At 45.3% G+C, this 25523-nt stretch overlaps 1 protein-coding gene across 2 annotated transcripts in view; it reads left to right on the top strand.

Moving 5' to 3' along the window:
- PLXNA1 (plexin A1) overlaps positions 1–25523 on the top strand; it is a 330066-nt gene that overhangs the window by 58144 nt on the left and 246399 nt on the right. For both annotated transcript variants that reach the window (XM_066597033.1, XM_066597035.1), the window contains exon 3: positions 777–959. In XM_066597033.1, coding sequence (XP_066453130.1) covers positions 777–959 — 183 coding nt within the window. The remainder of the gene's footprint in view (positions 1–776; positions 960–25523) is intronic.

Below are 25523 nucleotides of genomic sequence, written 5' to 3'. Positions count from 1 at the left end.
GGAGGTGCTTTTAGGAAACGCTACTTTGCGGTGCGCCTTCGCACGTCTTTGGCGCAGTTCTCTGTGGTATCCATATTTAAAGGGACAGCAAAAGTGAATTCCAAAAATATATGCATAATAGTCGTGCCGATAACCTTTTAGATGCCCATACACACAGAGGCCGATCTGCGATGGGGCGCCTGCGGTTTTACTGGACTGTACCTGGACATGCTATAGTTGCAAGTGACAAGTCTTGGTGCGGCCCCCACAACTAAAGCGGTTGTCCAGGGTTAGAAAAACATGGCCATTTTCTTCCAAGTACAGCGCCACCCTTGTCCATAGGGTTGGTTGTGTGTGGTATTGCAGCTCAGTTCCCATTTAATTTAATGAAGCCGAGCGACAACACCACACACAACCCTATGGACAAGAAAGCAGCCATGTTTTTCTAACCCTGGAAACCCTTTTAACTGTAAACTGCATGCGGTTACTGCGGTTCGGCTGCGTCGTGGACGGGCACCCTGATACTTCTCACAGCTGAGGATTTGCTACAGTTGTATCCAGTGCGGACAATCCTCTGAAGTGAACCCAGCAGCAATACAAATCTGTCTCCTATCTTGATGGTTTGTTACAATGTATCACTGCAGGTGACCTATCATTCTGCTTAGCTCAGAGGATTTCTGGACTGGATACAACTGTTAAAACCCTTCAGCCAATTCACTGACAGCAAGCAGAAATCTGAGAAATTGAATCTCGGTCTTTTTTTTAACCTTTCTTTTTTTTCTCTCTTCTTCTTTCAGCCCCTGCAGATAGATGACAATTTCTGTGGTCAGGATTTTAATCAGCCTCTCGGAGGGACGGTCACCATCGAAGGGACGCCGCTTTTTATCGACAAGGAGGATGGTATGACATCGGTGGCGGCATATGACTATCGAGGGCACACAGTGGTTTTTGCCGGTACTCGCAGCGGCAGGATGAAGAAGGTAGGCGTGCCATCATATAACATATAATGTTTGGATACACTGGCGGATGATGTGTTAGTAGACGTTCGCTGCCGCTGCTTGATAACACATCTTTGCATTATTGTAACAGTTCGCGGCGTATGCAAAACCTACTTTTGTTGTGTTTAGGGCTTTGCTGGGATCACATTTGCATTGTCCAGGTATTGAGGAAAATGATGTACGGTAATTGAGGCATCGCAGGTCTCACGGCAGAACTGGTCTTGATTGCTAAGGCTGGGGTCACACGGGATGGAATTGCTGCAGACTTTCTGCACAGAAATTCCACCGGCAATCCTAAACCCGAGATTAAGCAGCAAAGTCGATGAGATTTGCAAAACTCATCCACGTGCTGCAGACAGTCCGTTGTAACCAAGCCGCACTGAAACGGAGATGCCACACAGAATTCAAAGCCGCGGCATGTCAGTTTTATTGCCGTTTCCGCTGCTTGTTCTCTTTGCCCTTTGGGAAAGATGGCTGCAGTGGAACAAGCCGCTTTTAAAACTTGCGAGACTTCAGCTGCGGAAATCTCACAGAATTTCTGTGCGGTCCCGCTGCGGACATTCCGCGGGTTTTACGCCCCGTGCGAGCCCAACCTTATAGCGTCTGTTCATTATATTGCAGGAAATCCAGCGATTTGTAAAAAGTGAAGTATAGTATTCCCATAATCCCGATGGGCTCGTTCACACAGGCGTATTATTTATTCCGGTTCGTGAATTTTTTTTCACTTACGTAAATACGTTCCCACAAGGTCCCATTGACTTCTTGGGTAAACACACAGTAAATATGCTGATTTCCTGCGTATTTACTGCATATTTACACACTTGGACTCACTTTTATGGGCTGTTTTGGTGTATAATACCAAGATACGACATGCTGGGCATATTTTCACGCAGCCAAAATACGCATGAAAAACGCAGCTTTGAACCCATGCATTGAAATCAGTTGGTTCGATCTGCTGCATATTAAACACGTAAAATGCTGTTAAAATTCTCTCCTGTGAACGAGACCTAAATCAGCAGTTTTCACTGACTATCACAGCAGTATTAGGCTGGGGTCACATGGAGCAGAATGACCGCACCAAAAAAAAATGCGAGATTTCCGCGGGATAAGTGCAACTTCAAAACCTATGGCCTCTAGCTGTGGGTTTAGGAGCGGTTTCGTCACCTGCATTTCCGCTCCGGCCATATCTCCCCATAGAGAGGCCGCTGCGGAAATGAAATAATAATTGACATGCTGCGTCTTTATTTTACGTGCCGCATGTCTGTTTCCGTGCGGCTTGGCCCGCAACGGATCGGCCACAGCGGGTGGACGAGATTTTTGCAAAATCTTGTCCACTTGGCTGGTCAATCCCAGGATCAGGAACCGCGGGCTGATTTGCCGTGTGGACATTCTGCACGGACATTCCGCGGCAATTCCGCCCTGTGTGAACCCAGCGTTACAAGTGATATCGGTCAGACATGGGGATGAAAATCTCTGGAGATGTGTGGGGGCGGGGAGGTGCCTGCACTTCCTATCACTTAACCCTTTGTGAACACTTGATTCAGCCTGGAAGGGCTGATATCTGAGAACAATAGCATGCAGCAATAGAACTGGATGAAGGGATGTGATCCTTGTTGCTCTCGTTCCATCCTTACATGTTCTAGGATTTACGGTTGCCGCTAACAGTTGCTCCTAACAGACACTTTTGGATAAATCATAGAAAATTGGCTTTTTAGTATTCATGTTAAAAAAAAAAAAAAAAAAAAAATACAAAAATAAAAAAGTGTTGATTTTTGAGGTGAGCGGCGCCGAGCGTCTCTGCTAATCAGATCTGGGATGTGCCGGAAAGCTGGAGCGGCTGTCACTTCTCATTCTTCCTGTGACAGGTGTGGGCTCACGAGAACAATGCGATTATCAGGCTGACTGATAAGTGGGGGGGATTAGTAAAATTCTACGTTTTTTCCCCTCCTTTGTTCTCATCGCCCAAATATTCTGTCACATCTCCGCTTTAATCGCTGGCGATGGCGGATTTTGCACACGGATCCTGGAATTTATGTGTGTTTGATTAGTTTTATACCGACGACATGCAGGTTTACCACATGAGGGTTCTGTCCGTCTATAGGAAACGTTTAAAGGGAGCGAAAACCTGGCTCTCTCCATTCACTGTGCTGATGAATGTAAGCTAGTGTTTCCTGTTATCCGCCATCTTGGACAGGGGTGTGGCTTCATAAAGTTGGATATGTGATACGGTAGTTGCCTTCCTTCATGATGGCTTCTTCGCATACATGGGCAGGGAATAGATCAGCAGCTCTCCTTGTGAGAGATTATTGAATACACTGTTCTCCTTTTAAAGGGGCGGTCTGGGAAGTAAAAGTAGAATCAAAACCTGCTCAACGCTCTATAAAAACATAAAGGTGTAGCCCCCCACCCCCACCCCCACCCAATCCCGGCAACTCCTGTTGCTACGGTGCCCGGTCTCCCCTCCATTCTACTCCTGGCTCTGATTATGATATCCCATCACAAGGACATGTGACCACAGAAGCCAATGACCGCTTTATGTAGCTCAGGATCCGTCAGTCATTGGTTACAGCAGTCACATGTCCCTGGGATATCATCCTTGGAGCTGGGAGTAGACTGCAGCGGGGAATTGGCCGAGTTTTGACTTGTAGTTTGTTATACGATGCTCAGAAAGTTTTATTTGTTTTTTAGTTTTCTTCCCAGAATATACCTGTTTTTTTTTTTTTTGTTTGTTTTTAGTGTAACCACTTTCATAGCAATACATTTTTAAGTATATTATTTTTTTTATTGGCCTATGTTTGTTTTTTCATGCAATTTTGGCATAGATAGAAAATTAGAAAATAATTTGCGCATTTTAAGGGGAAACTGTCAGCAGGTGCCAGGAGCACTGCTAAAGTATTCTGTTATCTGAATTCCTTTTGGTTGGTCTGATGATAATCAGTCTCTCCCCCCTTCCCATATGTAAATGAGAGAGGTCGCGTCGGGCCGTCTCTGCTAGCAGCCTGTTTATACCCAAAGTCCACTCCTCAAGCCTCCTCAGACCCACGTATGGCTGCCAAGTCTTGGCAGTGCCATGTGAATGACGCCTACTGCGTCATCCACTTCTGAGGCTGCGTGAGGTTTGGACTTTGGGAATGAACAAGTTACCAGCATTAACCTGACATTCCAGCATACCCCAAAAAACGGAGCCCTCATATGGCTGTCCGAGTTATGGCACTTGCAATATGACAATGAAAATCGCCCGCTCCCTGAGGCGCGCAATAGGCCGGTCTCTGAGGCGCGCAATAGGCCGGTCTCTGAGGCGCGCAATAGGCCGGTCTCTGAGGCGCGCAATAGGCCGGTCTCTGAGGCGCGCAATAGGCCGGTCTCTGAGGCGCGCAATAGGCCGGTCTCTGAGGCGCGCAATAGGCCGGTCTCTGAGGCGCGCAATAGGCCGGTCTCTGAGGCGCGCAATAGGCCGGTCTCTGAGGCGCGCAATAGGCCGGTCTCTGAGGCGCGCAATAGGCCGGTCTCTGAGGCGCGCAATAGGCCGGTCTCTGAGGCGCGCAATAGGCCGGTCTCTGAGGCGCGCAATAGGCCGGTCTCTAAGCGGTTATTGAATGTGTGTTGTGCAGGTTTTTTGCGCTAATGTTTTTCAGATGCAGCTTGGGCACACATGTAAATGAGCTCTTTGACACTTATTTTTGTTTTTTAAACCCTTTCAACCCTGTTGATTTAGCTTATAAGGCATCTCTGCGGCCCTGTGCCTTCAGATTTCTTCCAGAGTTGAGTAATTGGAATAGTAACCCGGCCATATTGTCTGCAGCAGGTTGGCGTCTCTCGCTCGGTATCTGTGTGGAACGTGTTAAGGCGTCTTGCAGTGGGCCACGAGTGGGATTATGGCGCGCTCCGCACATGTTGTCGCCAGGAAGCCCTCTGCATAGCAGGAAAGCAAAAATCTCAATATAGATCTGGCATTTAACCCAGCTGAGAGCAGCGCTGGGAGTGCGAGGCTGCAGATGGAAATTACCCCCCTCTCCCGCTCTGCACTTTACTGCTGATCTTTTCCATTCCTCATTTAAAACATTTTTTTCAAATCTTTTTACGGGTGGATAAATGCTTTACAAGCAGCCGGTTCTTCTCAGAGTCATTTCATGTGTCACAATCTTATTGGAACCAAAGATTAAGAGTCAGGAAGTGCTTTTTATTTTTTTTCCTTTTTGGTAGAATATTTCTGAAATTCTTTTTTTTGGTCATTTTAATTGTTTGGCTGATAAAACTGCGATGATGTCACTTCTGCATTTATATGCAACGCATAGGTGTTTATTACACATAAATGTTATATAGATATCATTTCCCGTATTGTGGAAGGAACTGGTATATCTGACGGGTTGGGGGGGGCACACTGGGGAGGATCGATGCCTGATCTAAGATGACAAGCAGTGACTGCTCTCCATTTTCAGCTATTCAGCTCTAAATAGCAGGTTTGTAATAGGTCTTCAGTGTATTTGAGCGGTGGGGGAGGGGGATGACTGGAGGTCAATGCAGAAAGTGAGGCAGTGATGATACTTTCAATTATAAATCCGAGAAATCTGATGATTGTTTGGTATTGTCTTTCCAGGCTCCGCTACTATATTATATTTCATGACTCTGCCAGGGATTTCACTAAAGGCTTCCAGTTACTAAGTTTTTTTGTTTTTTTTTTGTGCCTGACATTTCTAGACATTGGCAATTTGTTTTCTGAGGTGTTCAATACAATATTGGGTGTGGAGAGAGGGGATTAATATCTGGGTGGGAAGGATGGGAGCGACCTCTGGCGATTTGGACACTCGCCATGTTCTTGTCCATAGCAGTGTTATATTCTTGTACATAGGGGGCAGTATTATAGTAGTTATATTCTTGTACATAGGGGACAGTATTATAGTAGTTATATTCTTGTACATAGGGAGCAGTATTATAGTAGTTATATTCTTGTACATAGGAGGGCAGTATTATAGTAGTTATATTCTTGTACATAGGGTGCAGTATTATAGTAGTTATATTCTTGTACATAGGGTGCAGTATTATAGTAGTTATATTCTTGTACATAGGAGGCAGTATTATAGTAGTTATATTCTTGTACATAGGGTGCAGTATTATAGTAGTTATATTCTTGTACATAGGAGGCAGTATTATAGTAGTTATATTCTTGTACATAGGGTGCAGTATTATAGTAGTTATATTCTTGTACATAGGGGGCAGTATTATAGTAGTTATATTCTTGTACATAGGGGGGCGGCATTATAGTAGTTATATTCTTGTACATAGGAGGCAGTAATATAGTAGTTATATTCTTGTACATAGGGGAATAGTATTATAGTAGTTATATTCTTGAACATAAGAGCAGTATTATAGTAGTTATATTCTTGTACATAGGAGGCAGTATTATAGTAGTTATATTCTTGTACATAGGGGGCAGTATTATAGTAGTTATATTCTTGTACATAGGGGGCAGTATTATAGTAGTTATATTCTTGTACATAGAGGGCAGTATTATAGTAGTTATATTCTTGTACATAGGGGACAGTATTATAGTAGTTATATTCTTGTACATAGGGGACAGTATTATAGTAGTTATATTCTTGTACATAGGGGACAGTATTATAGTAGTTATATTCTTGTACATAGGGGGCACTATTATAGTAGTTATATTCTTGTACATAGGGGGCACTATTATAGTAGTTATATTCTTGTACATAGGGGGCACTATTATAGTAGTTATATTCTTGTACATAGGGGGCACTATTATAGTAGTTATATTCTTGTACATAGGGGGCACTATTATAGTAGTTATATTCTTGTACATGGGCAGTATTATAGTAGTTATATTCTTGTACATAGGGGGGCAGCATTAAAATGGTTATATTCTTGTACGTAGGGTAGTATTATAGTAGTTATATTTTTGCATAAAAGGGGGCAGTATTATAGTAGTTATTTTGTTCTAAATAGGGGGCAGTGTTATAGTAGACAGCTATTAAATCTCCCTTTCGCCTTCTATTTTGCAACCTAAAAATTCCCAGATCCTTTAACTGTTCCTCATAGGATATGGTTTGCTCACCATCCTAGTAGCTCTTCTCTGAATTTGCTCCAGTTTGTCAATGTCTTTTTTTTTTTTTTTTTTTTTTTTTTTTTTAATTGAGGTGTCCAGAACTGGATATAGTATTTCAGATGAGGACTGAACAAGGAAGAGTAGAGTGGAATAAATACCTCATGTGATCCAGACTCTCTACTACTTTTAGTCCATCCTAGAATTGTGTTTGTCTTTTTTGCTGCTGCATAACATTGTTGACTCGTGTTTAGTCTGTGATCTATTGGTATACCCAAGTCTTTTTCACATGTGCTGCTGCTTAGCCCAATTTCTCCTATTTATGTATGGTGTTTTTTTTCTTACCTAGATGTAGGGCCTTGCATTTCTCTCTGTAAAATACTATTCTAGTAGTTGACACCCACTGCTCAAGATTGTCTAGATATTTTTGAATCCTGTCTTTTCTAGTGTTGGCTATACCTCCTAGCTTTGTGTTGTTGGAAGATTTGACCAGTCACCCACAATTCCCTCATCTAGATCATTTATAAAAATGTTAACCAACACTGGGCCTAGGACAGAGCCTTGTACCCCCCCCCCTCCCCCACTTGAGACATTCTTCCACTTGGATGTGCAGCCATTTATGTCCACTCTTTGCGTAGATCACTCAGCCAGTTCTGAATCTACCTAAGAGTTGTCTTGTCAATCCCATATTTGGTGAAAAGCTTTATTAAAGTCAAGCTATACTAGACTACATTTTCCTGATCAACCTAGTCGGTGATTCGTCATAGAAGGAAATTGGATTAATCTGGCATAACTTGTTTGTTACAAACCCATACTGGCTCTGGTTAATTACTCCATTCTCCTCAAACTACTAGCATATATAATTTGTTCAAAGATCTCTCCCGGCATAAAAGTGAGGCTCACAGGCTTGTAGTTTCTTGGATCCACCTTCTTCCCTTTTTTTTAAGATAGGAACAACATTTGCCCTTCTCAAATCTTCTGGGACTTCTGTTCTCCAGGAATTTTGAAAGATTATGGCAAGTGGTTCAGCAATTACCTCTGCTGTTTCCTTCAGTATCCTAGGATGTAATTAATCTGGACCTGGATACTTGAATTCATGTAGGCCAGCTAAGTGTTTCCTCCACCATCTCTCTGCTTATAGATAGCCTACATTGTTTTATTTCCCCAATAGCCCAGGGAAGATCAGTTAATGTTACATTTGCTTTCTGGGAGAAAAGATACAAAATAGGAATTTAAAAGCTTGGCATTCTCAACATCATTTTTGACCAATTCAACACTTTCAACCTGTAAAACATCCTATAGCATCTTTGACTTTTCTTGAACATCCCGCTATTGGATCCTTCCTCCCTTTTTCGAGTCCATTAAAATCTTCCTTGTTGAAATCCAACCTTGAGATCTGAGTTTTCTCTGGTCTTCTCCCCTTGTTATCCAAAATTCAAGGATAGCATGATCACTGCCTCCTAAGGTCCCAGCCACCCTTACTTCCTCAACCATTCCCTCCCTGTTGGTAAGAATTAGGTCCAAGATAGCAGATCCCCTTGTCTTCTCTTCTACCTTTTGGAATATAAAGTTGTCAGCAAGAGCGGATAAGAATTTGTTGGACCCATTATTCTTGCCTGAGAGAGATTCCCAACAAATGTCTGGATAGTTAAAATCTCCCATGATCACTATGTCATACTTTTTTCAGAACCTGGACATCTGATGTAGAAAAAGTTCATCAATATCTTCTGCTTGTCCATGTGGCCTATAGTAAATGCCTACAATGGTGTCCTTTCTGTTCTTTCCTTGTATTCTTATCTAAATAGTTTCTACAAAACTACCTTTCTCTGAATATTTAATCTCTGTGGAGATGTATACTTTCCTAATGTACAATACAACACCTTACTCCCCTTTCGTTAGGTCTGTTTCTTATAAATAAGCTGTATCCTTTAAGCCTTGTATTCCAATCATGTGTATCATTCCACCAAGTTTCCGTGATGCCTATGACATCATATTTCTCTTCCTGTGTTAGGAGCTCCAATTCTCCTTGTTTGTTTCCCATGCTCTGTGCATTTGTGTAGAAAACATTTTAGTTTGTGATCGGTGTCTCTTACTCCTCTGCTTTTCTTCTGAATTTTTTGCCTTTGTTCTTTTCACTTCTAATAACAAGGTTCTCAATTGTGTTCATTAGCTGCATATTTTTTGCCTTTCCCTTCCCTACTCATATTGTTCTAGTTTAAAGCTCCCCTGATGAGTGTAGCAAGACACCTTTCAAATATATGCTTACCTGTCTTTGTAAGGCGCAACCCGTATCTAGCAAGGAGTCCATCATATGGGTAATTCACTGCATGGTCTAGGAATCCAAATCTTTGCTGATGGCACCATAGATGTAGCCAGTTCACCTCTAGAATCCTGTTCCATCTTATTCCATGGCCATCCACTGGTAGGATGGATGAGAAGACTACCTGTGCTCCTAGCTCCTTCACTTTCCTGCTGAGGTCTTCAAAGTGTCTGCAGATAGTTGCAAGGTCCTTTTCTACAATGTAATGTGTCCCTACGTGTATCAGTAGGAATAGATAGTAGTCTGTAGAACTGAAGAGTCTTGACAGCCTATCAGACACATCTTTGATTTGTGCATCTAGAAGACGGCGGACAGTGAGGTTATGTCAGGTCACCAGACAGCGGCTTTTTATCCTGGATGCAGAGAGTTCCATTTGTGCCCCTAGATGACTGTGGCCACATTTTGCAGGGCTCCAGCTGTTTCACCTGTTCTTTGTGGTGTCTTTTCCAAAACCGTGGACCTATTCTGTCCCTTATCAAAACAAAACAGACCCCATAAAATGTATCTCTGGGAGGTTTATAATGTAATTTTGTGAAACTCTCCTTTACATCTCCAGGCTGATGGGAGGTTCTGTCAGCCACCTTTGCACACTCATCTTGACATGAAAACTACTCCGGTCCTAACCTCTGGCAAGCCCCACTTCCTATCTCGTGATGCTTGTGTTGTGCCGTCTTGGATGCCAGCCAGCATCTACCATAGCTTTAGTGGATGAGATACTTAATGCTGCATCATCAGTTATGTGATAGCCATGAGGCGGTTGGTGTAATCCCCCTCCGATCACTGACCTCCCAGGAGGACAACACAGGTGTTTTACCGAAAGATGAGAACCTCCACAAGCTGCCATGCCAGCAACGATGAGCCGCTGAATGTCAGGCAGGCTGGAAATGGTTAAAAACTCACTAAAGTGACTTAAAGGCCTTTATTACTGATTTAAAGGAATTCTTAAGTGTTATATAAATAAAGTTTAGTGAATTAAATATGATGTTCGGTTAGCGCTATCTTTATAATCTCAATATATAAAAATGAATTTCTGCTGTCTGTTCTTTATACATGGCCAAACACCTGGACCAATCTGCACCAAGTTTGCCACATGGGTAAGTCGGGCACTTGGCAAGGTTTTAGACTGGGTGTCATCTCTTCAAGGCTTACCGTTCTTAACATATTTGCAAAAAAACCTCAAATCTGAATGCAAATATTAAAGCGGTTGTCTGGTTACTGAAAAAGTGTGCTTCAGTAGGACCCCTTATTGTAGAGTACTAAAGTGAGCTATACATACCCTTCCGAGGCCGGCAGGTGGTCTGTTATTTGCTGTGACACATGATGTCACAGGAAATCAGGTGACCGCAAATGACAGGCTGAAGGCTGTGAGCCCCGAGGCCAGCAGAACGAGTGTGATGCTGCAGCTTCTCATTGGCTACAACGGTCACCTGATTTCCTGTGACTACATCTGACACAGCAATCATCGGGATCACAGCGGGGCTGCAGCACTGGATCCCACGGCCCCTGGAGGGGTAAGTATAGTTCACTTATTGCAATACAGGGGGTCCTATTGAAGTGGGGGTCTCCAGTAATGGGACAGCCTGTTTACTTAAAATATCTAGCAAGACGTCAAATTTCAGCACACAACAACCCAGCCGTTTTTCTTTACTCGCTGTGAACGGACTGTACTTTATTATGTTGGCTTCATATCAGCAGCAAACCAAGTTCTAACCGCATACAAACAACAAGCAGTTACACAAAATAAAGGCGTCCATTAGTTCATCCCTTGAATCTGGTTTCCAGGGCCAAGAAAGTCCCTACAGATCTGTGTCCTGGAATGTGCTGCGCTCATCCTCTGCTCCTTCCAAGTAGCTTCTACTTTAAAAGCTGTAAGGGACTTAAGGGAACGGGACTGATTGCTAGCTCTTCTGGTAGAGATGATCTTGGATCCCTGTTGTGACTGTAGACAGACATGCCGCTTTATGTAGCGTCCCCTTCTGGTACAAACTGCAAAACGCCAAAGAGGAGCCTTCAAGAAATGCGCTTGGTATAATGCTCACTTTATGCAGCAAACAAATGTCCGTTCACGCGTTTCAGCTTCTTGGGACGTTAATTAATCACTGCGATCTGTCATGTTTCTTACTGGGGACTCGGGGGAAACTACTGGAGACGGGCCAGTATGACTCCTCTATGGAGGCGAGCTGCTGATCCCTCGCCAGCCTTCTAGCTCCCTTGTATTTTATAGATGAGACCACAGGGGCTTGTTGTTAACATGCGTCCCGATGCTTGTACTCCGTGCAGGCAGCCATTTTTTTGTTTACTAATATTAGTCATTCTGGGGCACCGAATGCCTCGTTTCTCAATGACGTGTTTGGTTTCTTGTGAAACTTTTGGCTGTAGTAAATGTTCCTACAATAGAATGGGTAAAATCTTCTAGCGGTGGGACGTACTTGTCAAAAATCTGATTAGTATGGCAGTGGGATCCACCGTGCCGCATTGTCCTTTCTGTACTGTGTTCTGGGCCAATTTGGCTGTGGTGAAGACCTGAGAAATGTGATACTGGTTTCCAGAGACAGGGCTGTGTACCGCATAGCATCATCCTTTCCCAGCGCTATTAATCAGATTTTTATTTACTATTACCGGTATTACGAACGGTTTCTTTATGGGAAACCCCATGTAGTAACCTGTTAGACCTGCTTTGGCCTTCAGAACTGCAGCAATTCATTGTGGCGCCAATTGTGGGAGCTAGGGTGCGCCAAGTAAGCCTTCCCCACACTATTACTGCAACTCCAGCAGCCTGACAGGAAGGGGTCATCTATTCATGCTGCTTGCGCCGAATTGTACACCTCTCATCAGCACGGAGCAACAGAAATCTGGATCCATCTGACCAGGTGATGTTTTTCCGCTGCTCATTAATACAAGTTTTGCGCTCTTTTGCCCACTGGAGTCTCTCCTTTCTTTTTCTCTTGCGCACAAGGGTGATTGAACTGGTCGCCTGCTTGTTATAGCCCATCCATGCTAAAGAACGGCAAGTTATGTGTTCGGACTCATTAGTTGGAGCACCAGCGTTCTATACATTTGACTGTGCAGCACCTGTTGATCAGAACGATTCCTGACATCCTCCTTTGACCCTTTTCGTTGACTAATTGTTTCCATCCATAGGATCCCCTTTCACTGGATGTTCTTCCTCGATCACGCCATTCTCTGTATACTCTCCACACTGTTACACGAGAGAACCCCACGGGTTGGCAGTGAGACCCGGCTAGTCTAGCACCGATGACCAGGCCTCGTTGGAAGTCGCTTGGATCACTGGATTTTCCAATCTAATGTGGATTCACACTAAAACTGATTTTATGCTGCACTCCGGGGTCACGGGGATGATTTCCATACAGGGAAGCGCCAATCATGAGACTGCCAAGGGCACTAATAAATGGGCCAGAGACTTGATAAAGGGGTCATTCACTGTAGACTTTAAAACATATTACATTATTTGTATATTTATCTAAATGTCAAGTATTTCGGAGTCCTGTGAGATTCCCCTTTAATTAAAAAAAAAATTAAATTAAAAATTGACGTGTCTATTTAGTATTTTGTTTCTCCTTTTCCGGAAAGCTGCAGCCTTTAGGAATTATGAGGTGATGGAAGTTAACATGGCAGATGAGAGTGATGTTTTTTGTATTTTTATCCCCATTTGTCTGTCACTATAACCTATAACCCTCGTCCTTGTTTTTTGCAGCTTTTCCCATAACTCCATAGCTGTCAGTTTAAAAACAGATGTGCGGAGAAGATGATTTCATGTTGGCTAAAAAGGGGGAAACAGACCTAAACATTATTGCACTTCCATACACAAGATTGATTTCTTGGAGGGGAGCATCCATTGATTTGGCGCAGAAAGTATTTTTGTCCTGCAATACCTCCAGCACATCCCCCTAATGGCCGTCCTGATGGCTGCGGTGGAGTGATTTTTGAATTTTTAATTATTGCTTAAAGGGTCTGATCCGGATTAGAAAAACATTGCTGCTTTCTTCCAGAAACAGCACCACATATGTCACAGGTTGTGTCAGGTACTGCAGCTAAGCTCTATAATAAGGACTATGGCCCCGCTGCAGTAGCACACACAAGCAGTGGCTGAGTGTGGCGCTGTGGTATGTGGATGAAAATAGCCATGCTTCTCTCATCCTGTACCCCCCCCCCACCTAATGTTCCATATATATCACAGGTAGCATATTCTGCGGTTCCTTGGCGGCGAGTGCGGCCGAAACGTCTTAATGAACTAAGTAATCTCGTGTCATTCTGTTCTGTGAAAATAAAAATGTGAGCTATAATTCTGCACTCAAATCCGAAACGTGAAAGTTGTTGTACATTGAGACTATAAAGAGATCTCTGGGGACGCTTTTCCCAGACTAAATACGCATTACATTATGTTTTTTATTTTTTATTTTTTCCTTGTGCTCAGCGGCGGCGATGGCATTCATCACGATGCAGAAGGCAGCAGAGCTTGTTTCGTTTTTTGTTTTTTCAGGTGGAGCTTTTACCCCGAGCTGGTTATTTTAATTCTTAGCACCCCCCCACCCCCCCATTAATAGGCTAACCTGTACGTTGCTAGTCGGCGCTGTTTCATTGCAGCGCTCTGCAGTCCTGCGTTCAAATCCGATGGAGCTGGTATGTTCTCCCCATGCCTGCCTCTGTTTTGTCCCACATGCCAAGCATTCAATTGGCTTGATACGAAATTGGCGCATGTGTGAATGTGTTTGCAATGGCAAATTTGGGTTCTGAGCGCAGGAACTGATGTAAATAGTGGAAATAGGCATACGCTGCTGTGGAATGTGTCGGCACTAGAGAAGAAAGAGAAATGGTATTACCGCATACAATGGCCATAAAAACCCGCTTTCTTCGCACACTTGCTGTTATTTTTGTTTCCCGGCCCGCAGTGCTTCCATGATGAGCCGATCAGTACTTATGGTGCTGCCATGTGATTGAAAGTAATGCTCGGACTCCACGGGTCTTATGCTACGTTGCTATGTTGGATCTATGTGAGCGCCAGAAGGGAACTCCCTACCATTGACTGCATCTCAGGGGGCGCTATTGCTGCAAGGGCCTCTGAGAGGTAACATTAGACGTTGTGATAAGCCACGCCCTCTTTTACATTGGTTGGCCATTTTTGGCGACAAAGGGGGCAACACTATTTGCAAAGCCTGTTAAAAGATTGGATATTGGTTTATATAGTTGGTGCTGATGAAGTGCTATAGTATGCAGGCAGCATAGTAATGGTTAACAGCGTGCGGCCCTTGTGATATACATAATATACCCCCGTATAGGCTTTTTTCGAGATGTAGTAACTTCCCGATGATGCTGCAAATTGCATGTAGTCAGACAAGGCCAGCGTGGGCACGGCGGCCTTGTAGCTCTGGCACGCAGACCCCTCTCGCCCTCTGCCCCACAAGCCTTGTACTATTGATTTTCCTAAACCCTCAGCAGTCCTTTCCGAGAACTCGGTGGTGTTTTGCAGTGTGTGTTTTCAGGAATACTAATGGCGCTGCACCTGCTGTGGTCAGTAATGGACGTGTTTTAGAGAATCTTCCCAGCTAAATTGTTTCATTGTGACTCCGTTCAGCACCTTAACGGTCAGACCTACCCAGGCTTCCCTATGTGCCCCTGAGTGGAAGTGGCCATTCCTGCGGGCGCTGGTTTGGGCATCACTTGTTAGCCAAAGTGGGATATAATTTTGTGTTAGAAGCTCGGGAAAGGACCAGTAATTATTGAATATGTCAGAAAAGACCAGAATAACGGATGCGCCTGTTTCCAAGGAAACTTTATTGCCCTCAATACAAAAACAGTATTTTTTAAAATGTTATTTTTACTATAGTAGACCTTCACCATAAATGCCTGCCGCAGTACATGACCGCCATGGGGGGCAGCTTTGGCGTTTCGCCCCGTGCAAGATGAGCGGCTTCCTGAAAGCATCTTGTTCCTATAGATAACGTTTTCCAGGCAACGTCACACAGAGGAGATGGAAGTGATTCAGGGGGCCGGCTATTTAGGGACAGGAATTCAGTAATGAAAAGTCATTTCCGGGACATGGGAGGGTGAGAACGCTCCGGATACACGCAGGGAGCCATCTTCAGGCTTCATATGTGTCAGAGAATTTTATTTTCTTTTTAGTATGTAAAAATGACTTTGGATCTCCATCACACGGATGTGCAGGCTGATGTAAGAGTATTCACTGCAACCGCCTGGCACACATCAAGTCCTTTCACAATGTTTTTCTCCTCAGAACTTCTCTTGTGCTGCAGCCATTCTCTCGAGCTCGCCGCCTGTTAGACCTGCTTATAATATCCCCTGTTTTACGCTTGCCTTGAAAAGCCCTTTCCAGAAGAAGGGCCTATGACCCATCCTGATCCAATCAGTTACCTCAACATCCTGTCTTCAACTACCCACAATGCATCACTCTGCTCTTTATTCCTATGTTGGTTCTGATTACTGGCTTGGTGAGAGGCTCCTGAAACTTTATTCAGAGTCCCCATGTCAGCATAAGAGACCGGTCTCTTGGACTGAAAATACCACTTTGTGTACATTGGGTTACGTTTTTCATTCCGAATGTAAGCTGTCCCGGTCAGTGGGGTCCTCGCCCTCCTGTAGAGTGTCGGCTCTTGTGGACAAGGTCCTCCCTGCTGTAGAGTGTCGACTCTTATGGTCAGCAGGATCCACTCCCTCCGTAAAATGTCAGATCTTATGGTCCGTGAGACGTCTCTCCTGTAGACTGTTAGCTCTTATGGGAAGCGGGGTCCTCTCTCTCTTCTGTAGACTGTCAGCTCTTATGGGAAGCGGGGTCCTCTCTCTCTCCTGTAGACTGTCAGCTCTTATGGGAAGCGGGGTCCTCTCTCTCTCCTGTAGACTGTCAGCTCTTATGGGAAGCGGGGTCCTCTCTCTCTTCTGTAGACTGTCGGCTCTTATGGGAAGCGGGGTCCTCTCTCTCTCCTGTAGACTGTCGGCTCTTATGGGAAGCGGGGTCCTCTCTCTCTCCTGTAGACTGTCGGCTCTTATGGGAAGCGGGGTCCTCTCTCTCTCCTGTAGACTGTCAGCTCTTATGGGAAGCGGGGTCCTCTCTCTCTCCTGTAGACTGTCAGCTCTTATGGGAAGCGGGGTCCTCTCTCTCTCCTGTAGAGTGTCAGCTCTTATGGGAAGCGGGGTCCTCTCTCTCTTCTGTAGAGTGTCAGCTCTTATGGGAAGCGGGGTCCTCTCTCTCTCCTGTAGAGTGTCAGCTCTTAGGCCAGGGATTACTTTCCCTTTGCACCATCATTTGTTTTGACTGCTTACGCTGCGTTTGTTACTCCCTCGTTGATGAAGCACTGCAGAATACACTAGCGCTGTATAATTATCGGTGATGGTGGCGGTACTTTTGTGTGTTCGCTTAGAGGCGTCTCTTTGGCGGTAAAGATGGCAGCGTTGTATACATCCGTTTTGCTCCTGTTAAGGCTTGAGGGACAATTAGAAGAGAAAGCCTCATGGGATCTGGGAGCTTTATGTACATGATGGATGGATGATATGGCACCCTCTATGGAGCCTCATGGGATCTGGGAGCTTTATGTACATGATGGATGGATGATATGGCACCCTCTATGGAGCCTCATGGGATCTGGGAGCTTTATGTACATGATGGATGGATGACATGTCACCTTCTATGGAGGAGGTTTTCTGGTTAACCATGATATGTTACAAAGGTCATTACTGGGTCTGATGAGATGGCAGAGAGTGAGTTCTGCCCAGTGATGGACTGGTTGGCAGCAGCAAATGATTGGCTGTAGAAAAATAGCGGGAAATGCCTGTGGTAGTCAGGCAAAATCTGGTGGCCTGACAGCGGCTGGTGATTGGTCCAGAGGAACAAGCTGAGAGGAGCAGCAGTGAGATATGGAGGTGCAGAGATGTGGGCCATCATCATCTGGAAAGGAAGCAGCATCCCGCCCGCCCTCCCTTCCTTAGGTTTGTCGCGGTCTAGTTAATGGGGGATTGTCGCCTGCATTAGGTGGGTCGGCAGGTAAACTTGGGGAGAGTTTGGCGGTGGTAAACAGAGTTTACAGGAAGTGTTAGGCTGGGTTCTCATAGGGCGGTTTCTCGGCGGAAATCTCGCGGTTTGGCCGCAGTGAAAAACCGCGAGATTTCCGCCGGGAGAACTGCTGCTGCAAAACCTGCGGCGGCTTTCAAGCCGCCCGGCCGCTCGCTTTTCCGCTGCGGCTGGCGCTCCCATAGAGGAGAGCGCGGCTGCAGCGGGAAAAAAAAAACTGGACATGCTGCGGTCGGCAAATCCGCGCCGCAGCGGATTTGCCGTCCCGTGTGGATGAGATTTCTGAGAAATCTCGTCCACGTGGCTGGCTAATCCCGGGATTAGCGACCGCATGCAGATTTGCCGCGGCGAAATACCCCTCGGAATTTCCGTGGCAAATCCGCCTCGTGTGAACCCAGTCTTAGGGTTACTGTTGGTTACATTTCTCCCCAATGTTTGTCACCCGGTAATAAACGCGGCGGCCTTCTTTATCCAATATTGGTGTCTGTTTATGTTTGGTAAGGTTTATTAAAGCCTGAGATTCTGTGTGCTATCACCGTTATATATTCTGTAACCCCGGTGTGAGGTGGCAGTAAATTAATAATCCCACAGCTCTTACTTCAGCGCCGCTTCCGCCACAATTAGTTGCTGGTAGATCATAATTCACTGATATGGCTGAAATTAAAGCCCCTTCCCCTCTCCCCAATTAACAGGGTCTTTAAAAGCCTCTTTCCGAGCTGGTAGTCTGCCGCCACAAACCGCCGCTCTGAGGAAGTGACTCGGTGCACCTGAGTAACCCAAGCTCTTCCTGTGTGGAGGCGGCTGGGCCGTTATGGCCGTCGCCGCTGGTCGGACCTCCACATTGTATCACGTTTAATTGATTATGAGGTAAGAAAAAGGAAAGGGAAAAAGTTTTATTGCTGTGCGGATCCTGCAAATGTCCCTGTCAGAAAACCGCCTCTGGATTTCCTCCCCTCCCCCCTCTACCGCCGCACCGTAAATGTTATGGATTTTTATTACTCTATTTCACCTCATTTTGCGTCCTTGTAAAATTGGGCCCGATGGATTGTTTTTTTTCCCGCCCCTTTTATCCGCTTACTGAAAAAGCCATATTCTAGGACTAGCCATGAGTAGAAGAAATCCCCATGGCATCTTGTACCTCCTTGTAGGAACAGTCTCACTAATTTGTGGTAGTGTGTATCGGCACAAGATGGCGGTTTCTGCGCGGTCGCTGCTAGACGCGAATGCCCAGCATGCTTTGCTAGCAGTTTAGGGAATTCTGATTTCTTTCCTTGGTTGTTTTTCCCTTTTTCTCCGTTTTCTTTCCACATTCCCGCACTTCCTGTGGTTTTTCTGTTTTCTCTTCCACCTCCCTCATTCCCGCCCTGTTTGCTTTTCGTGTTGGAGGTAATATGTAGCAGATGTGAGTGCGCGCACATGTATGTGTGTATTTTTATCTTTGGGCAGCGGTAACAATACTCGTATTGTCTGGATTATACGCCGTCGCTTTTGTTGTGCTGGATAATTGCTGTTCGGCTTCATAATAAGCCAAGGATGAGTGAAAATATGTGAGGTTGAGCAGACTGGCGGCCATTTTAAGAGTTGGGGGAGGTGTTTACGGATGAAGGGAGCTTTTTTTACTAGATACAAGTATGTATTAATGGCGCTACTAAAATGGCACCAACATGCACAACGGAACAGTTTCAACTGGATTGCAAGTAGCGGCGATTTACTACATTGCCATTAATCAGACTTCTTTTGGCTGTCCTCTATTTGAAAATTGCGCCAATCTGCATTTCAGTGCAGTAGGGGATACCGCTGGAGGTCAGCGGCTGCGAGGGCAGTACTGCTGATTAGTTATCCCAACCTTACAGGAGTTGTCCACCAATCTACTATTGATGGCATATCCTCAAGGGACATCCATAGTAGATTGGTGGCGGTACATCACTAGAGACCTCAGCTGGTCAGCTGTTCACTAGACCAGTGTGCTGAGCTGATTTCTGCAGGACGCAGACATCTCTGTTCCCACTACAGTGGCTTGATTTAGTACTGCAGGTAGTCGTGGTGGTAAAAATGAATGAAAACTTGGCCTGCAATACCAAGCCTGGCCACTGCAGTGAAAACGGAGCTGTTTGCTTCCTGCTCATGGGATTAAACGGTGAGACCCCCATCAGTCATACTTTTATTACCTATCCTCTGGTAATTCAATTGTGGAAATATCCCTTTAAGAAGCAGATCGAGCTGCAAGAATATGCCACCCTTCCCTTTTATATTTCCCATTCCTCTTGGATCTACTCCTAACTTCGGTTCAAACCCCCCCCCCCCCCCCCCAAATTGCTGCATTAAAGTGGCCGTTCGGGACGTTTACTAATAATAATTTGTCCTCATGATAGATCATCAATTGCTAATAAGTGGGGGGGGGGGGGGGCGCGGGGGACTATAGCTCAGGATCACCGCCAATCAGTTGATTGTTTGGCCTTCTGTTAGTGGAGACAGCTCCAGAGGCTGGTAGCACTGTCCATAGTACAGTGGCCTGCGTTAGTAATGCAGGCAAATGCCTGTTGAATTCAATGCAATACCAGCCTGGGCCACTGCACTATGGACAGAGCTGTCTGCATTGACAGTGAGCCCGCCAGTCAGCTGATTGGTGGGGATCCTGATCAGTAGACCCTACTGATGAATTATTGATATTCTGTCTTGAGTATGGCTCATTAAAGTCCTGAACAACCCCTTTAGCTTCTTTCCACCGCAGGACATAAACTTATGTCCTGGCTGGACGCGGTTCCCACAAATGGATGTAAACCTACGGAGTCGCTGACTGGCTAGACACAGATATGTGGTGCCGCCTACTAATTTCGGTGCATAGGGCTTTAATATGGCGCCACGTTTCCTAGTAAGTAGTGAGAGTTTATAGAGCTGAACCGTGGAAGCGACAACCTTTTAGTTCCCCTTTAAATTCTCCCGACGTCGCTGAAGGTTGATTCTGGAGATATTTTCCATCTTTTGAAGTCACATTTACGGAGGGGAAGAAGGTGTAATGGGCGAACATTTGTTTTTAATTTGTGTTTTAAACAGTTTCTATTTTCTGGTGCCATAAAATATCAGCATTTCAAAGGCCCCGCAAATTAATTGAATTCCTTTTATCTGCGGAGGAATGTGTTCTGGTCTTATAGGCCGTTAATGGCTTATCACGTCGCTTTTATAGTCCTTTTGTTGTAGCTGAATGCCGAACGGCTGCTGTGGCGAGGTGTTTTTTTTTTTTTCTTTTTTTTTACGTTTTGCTGTCCAATTTTGATTTCATCCGAATGTTACCTGAAATTTTAATTACTAACTTGGTGATCGGATCTTTTATTAAACCGCGCTTTTAACAAGACTACGAATGTCATTTTAATTCGCTTACATGAGAGAATGTACCGATATTTTTAAATAATTGTCTGCAAATGCGGAGTAATGAATGGCTTTGGCCTCTGCATCCACGGGAATATTATTTGTAAGCGGTCATCCACTGCGGGTGACAGACGCCATCATACGGTATTAGCAGAGATGCTGCCGGCGCATGATAATATGGGGGTCCTTAGATATTTAGCCAAGAGGTACGTAGTGGGGTATAAAGGGGGCTTCTAAAGTGAGCATCGGTCTTAAAATGATGACCATAACAGGATGTTTGTGTTTCTTTATTTTCATATGATACTGGCTCGCATTGCGGCTCTCTACTGCTTCCATGCATGTATGCTTTCTTTTATGTTATTGAGCTTCATTTTTGCATGCCCTCTTGCTTGCCCATGTGCGCTTGCGCTTTCTTGTTTTCTTGCTCCTTGTATTAGGTCTCGCTTGCTCACCTGCTTTTTCTGTCTCGCTTGCTCCTGCTTGTCTGCTTGCTTGACTTCACTCTCTTGCTCTTGATCTTACTCGCCCTTTTGCTTGCTTGTTTCCTCCCTACCCCTTCCTTCTGATCTCTTGCTCTTCTCCTTTTTCTTTTTGGCTTTTTCGCCTGCTTTCTCATGTTCACTTTCTCACCCACCTATTCTTTTTTTTTTTTTTTTTGCTCGCCCACTTTCTCTAGTTAATTTACTATTGCGTTCACCCGCTTTCTCTTGCTCATTTGCTATTATGCTCACCTGCTCTCTCTATCTCTTTTGCTCTTGCTTTTGGCCTCATGTTCATGGACGGATCAGATTCCGCCACCGGGAGCCCGCAGCGCAATCTGACCCTGCCTGTGGAAGGCAACCCTGCTTTACCTGTTGGTGCACATGCACAGTAGAGTGTCCCAACCTCCCTCCCTTCCCTAAACTTCTCCTAATCTGCGTCCGGGCCAGGGATCGGACGGCTTCTATTGACTTCAATGGGAGCCGTCCTTGTGAGATCCACACTAAAATAAAGCATGCTACGATTTTGTTTTCTGCATGCAGAATCCGGAAAACAGATCCGCATGTGTAAATTCAAGTGTGGACGCCCGTGGTTCCCTATGGGTGGCTTGACCGGTTCGGATTCTGCAATTCAAATCTGCCCGTGGACATTGGACTCCTGGGCCCCAATGCAAACTCTGTAGCAGGGCCCCCACCTGCCATGGGGTCTTTATAATTCTAGCATGTTCTTATGTGGTAAGGGGACCAGAGGCGGGTGCGCCTGCTCGCTATCGCCGCCTCGCTTACTTCTGCACTCTTTTGCTCTTGCTCACTTGCTAGTGAGGAACTACACTCGGATCATGTCTGGGCGCTCCGCACCCGGCTCCGGTTCAGACTACACTTGTAAAGGTGGGATGTGCGCCTCTGAGATTGCAGGGAAGAAATGCTAATCCATTTTCTGGCAAGCAGTAATGGCGGCTGCATGTGATGGGCCCCGAGCTGGTCGAGCCGTCCAGTCTGCGCCCCTTGGCCAGTGATGTGTGTGGGATAATTATCGCCCGCAGGTCACTGACATCCTATATGGCATTTATATCATAATCATAATGCACCATTCATATTCCGCCGCGCAGCTGCTGGAGCGCGGACAGTCGCGCTGTGTCCACCTTACAGCGTACCCTGCCAAAAGCCTGATGTCATTTGCCATATTTATCCGGCTGCCCTCGGGGTGAGGGGTTACCTCCAGGGCAGCCGGTTGCATTGGGGTAGTCATGTCTGGGAGCTCCGGGACAGGATCCTTAAGGCTTTCTGAGGCATCTTCAATTTCCCTGGCTGTGCAATCTCTGCAGAGCGGCAATAATTCATGGCTGCCGTTTATTAAAGGTGACCTTGCTTGTCGGCTGGGAAGAGGCCAATGAGCAGGTTATTGCTTCCTGCCACTAAGCACTTCTATTACACTGCTAATAAATAGTATTTTCACTGGAGCCATGGAGTTGGTAGGGTTTCCCTCCTGGAATTCTGGGAGCTACAGTTACATATCAAACTATTTTACTCACATTTCTACTTTATGAATAGAATTCCAGTAGTACAGTAAAGACTGACACAATCATTGGCATAGCAGCAAGCGTGGAAGGGGAGATGACTCTGGTTAATCATGCAAACAGGCGACAAAAAATGGGGAATGTTTCAGGGACTTTCCAGCTTTAGCTTTTTTTTTTATTACTTTATGGCCTATTATTTTTATAGCACACGATTATTATAACTCCGAGCAGCCCTGTTTTTGCCTAATTGGCTTAACAAATGAGGTATGTGTCTCTAACATGCACGGTGAATTGGTGTGCAATCTGTTCCCCTAAAGTAAAAGGCGGCCCTTGTGACTAATCCCGTGATGGAGCCAGCGCACAATCTCTGGGACTATAATAAGGTTATTATCTACCAAGGCCATTCAGCCGCTCTTATTTCAGTGTGACCAGCATTGCACAACTCGTGATAAAGAAGCACAAACTGGAAGCCTGGCTGTGACACTGTCTGCTCACCGACCTAGCATATTATATATTTATTAGATTTTTTAAAAAAAAATTTTTCACATTCAACGTTTTCTTTGACGCAGTTCCCACTTGCCTCTTGTCTCCTATATCAGCCGAGAGGAACAAGATAAAAAAGTTCTAAAATTGTTATGAGAACTTTGTAGTATTTAAGTGTAATCAAGTTTTATGTGGTTACCCCCCCCCCCCCTCTTTTCCTACTCACAAATTAGACCCTAAGGCCTCATGTCCACTCAAAAAATACAATCCGTGCAGTATCTGCCGCGGATTTGCTTTAAATGGCATTTTTTTGCATGCAGATATCCGCACACATTGCTATCAATGTGATAGCAATGTTGCCGATCCGCGCGGATTCCGCGGCAAATGGAGCATGCCGCGGTTTTTCTCCCGCGCATGAAAAACGCAATTCTTTTAAAATGCCACCCGCGGGTGCAAAAATCAGTTTAATGGACCCGTGGATGGCATTGATTCCCTATGGGCGGAATCTGCAATTTCTATTTACCCAGTGGACATGAGGCCTTAAAACCCCCTGAATATGTGGCGATTCCAGGTTAGGATAAAATATGTAAAAAGTTCTTGGGCCAAGGGGTTGTGTCGTTGTAAACTATTAATGACCAATCCTTAGCACAGATCATCAGTAGTAGATTAGTCTTTTGCCCAGGACCCCACCAATCAGCTGTTCACCGGGCTAGTATACTTGTTCTGCAGGAATCAAGGTAGCTCCATTCTTATCCCAGTGGTCAGGCTTGGTATTACAGGCCATTCATTTCAATGGAAACTTTAACTACAATACCACACCTGGCCACTGCTGTGAAAACAGAGCTGTCTGCTTCCTGCAGAAATCTGCTCATGGCACAAATGTTCTGATCTGGCCAACAGCAGGGGTCCTGGTAGATGGACCCCTGTCGATCCTCTGAGATAGACAATCAATAGTTTACAACTGGACAACCCCTATAAAAAAGGTATTCCCATCTTCAAGTGATGCTCTAGCACCTGGGACAAGACTGGAGCTGGCTGGGTGAGGGGGACTTATATTGCCTGGTGCCTTTTTATTGTGTACAGTTTTCAGTTCCTGGGCCCCACTGGTGATGAAAGATGGCCGCCCTGCACCATCTTCTTAGACTACTCGCGGCACACTGTAATTTTGTGAACCATTCCACTGCATTCTGCTATGTGATTGGCCAAGCATGCTCATGTGAGTATTAGGTAGTCTTACAAGCAGCACAGGTGTCTTGGATCACCTGAGCGGGGCTTCGGGAATCTGGATTGGCGGCTGTACTGGAGTAGAGGAGGGCATCAGGTTATATAGTGCCCCCCACTCACCTGTCCATGGATGACATTTTGTAGATCTGGTGACTCCAGTTGCCAATTTTTGATTATGGCAACCCCCGCCCCCCCCCCCCACACACACATTTCAGTAGGGAAGTTGCAGTGCTTGCACACAGCTCCCTTTACTGAAGTCTATAGGAGTTAACAGCGGTAGATTAATGTAGCGTCTATCTTTCCCACAATGCTTTAGCTCTGCCCGTGGGTGCAAGCATACTTGAGAATTTGAGTTCTGAAAAATCCCACATGGCATGTAAATCGGGCAGAGTGGGCGGGCGGGTGTGCCAGTCCGCCTCTGCTAGCATGTACAGCTAATCTACCGCTGTTATTGGTTCACATTGATGAACACTGCGGACAGGTTCCCTTTAAAGCTGCCTCATGCACATTAAATTACGGCCAGATGAATGGTCAGCTGTTTCCCGCGGATGCCCCATTCACATAAACTTTTGGCTTCTTTAGGGAGGTAAGCGACTGTCAGACAGCGCTGGTGGCTGCTTATCTCCTCTGGAACAAGTTTGGGTGTTGAAATTCATCATCCCCGATCCTACTTTCCTTTAACTTCATCTGTTGGGAAAGTTGAGCCGCCCCCATAAACAGCCAGAAGTCATTGGTGGGGTTTGGGGGACTAAAGTCTGTGTGGAGACTCTTATGTGAGGAGTTGAGGAGCCGCTCATGGATGCGCCATTACTGTTCCAAAGGGTTATTCAAAATAAGAAAACAAGTCCTCTTTCCAGCCGCCGTACCGCACCTCTCTATGGGTCAAGTCTAGCGCTATTGAAGTAAACTAGGCTGAACTGCAGTACCACACACAACCTGTAAAAAAGGGTGTCGCTGTTTTGGATGAAATCAACCCATTTTTGTAATCCCGGACTGCTCATTTAATATTAATTACATCAATGAACTATTAAATGCATCTTTTTACATTTTTTTCT

This window comes from Eleutherodactylus coqui, chromosome 3 (assembly GCF_035609145.1).
Source record: "Eleutherodactylus coqui strain aEleCoq1 chromosome 3, aEleCoq1.hap1, whole genome shotgun sequence".
NCBI classification, from domain to species: Eukaryota; Metazoa; Chordata; class Amphibia; order Anura; family Eleutherodactylidae; genus Eleutherodactylus; species Eleutherodactylus coqui.
This window is presented reverse-complemented; position numbering and strand designations above follow the sequence as displayed.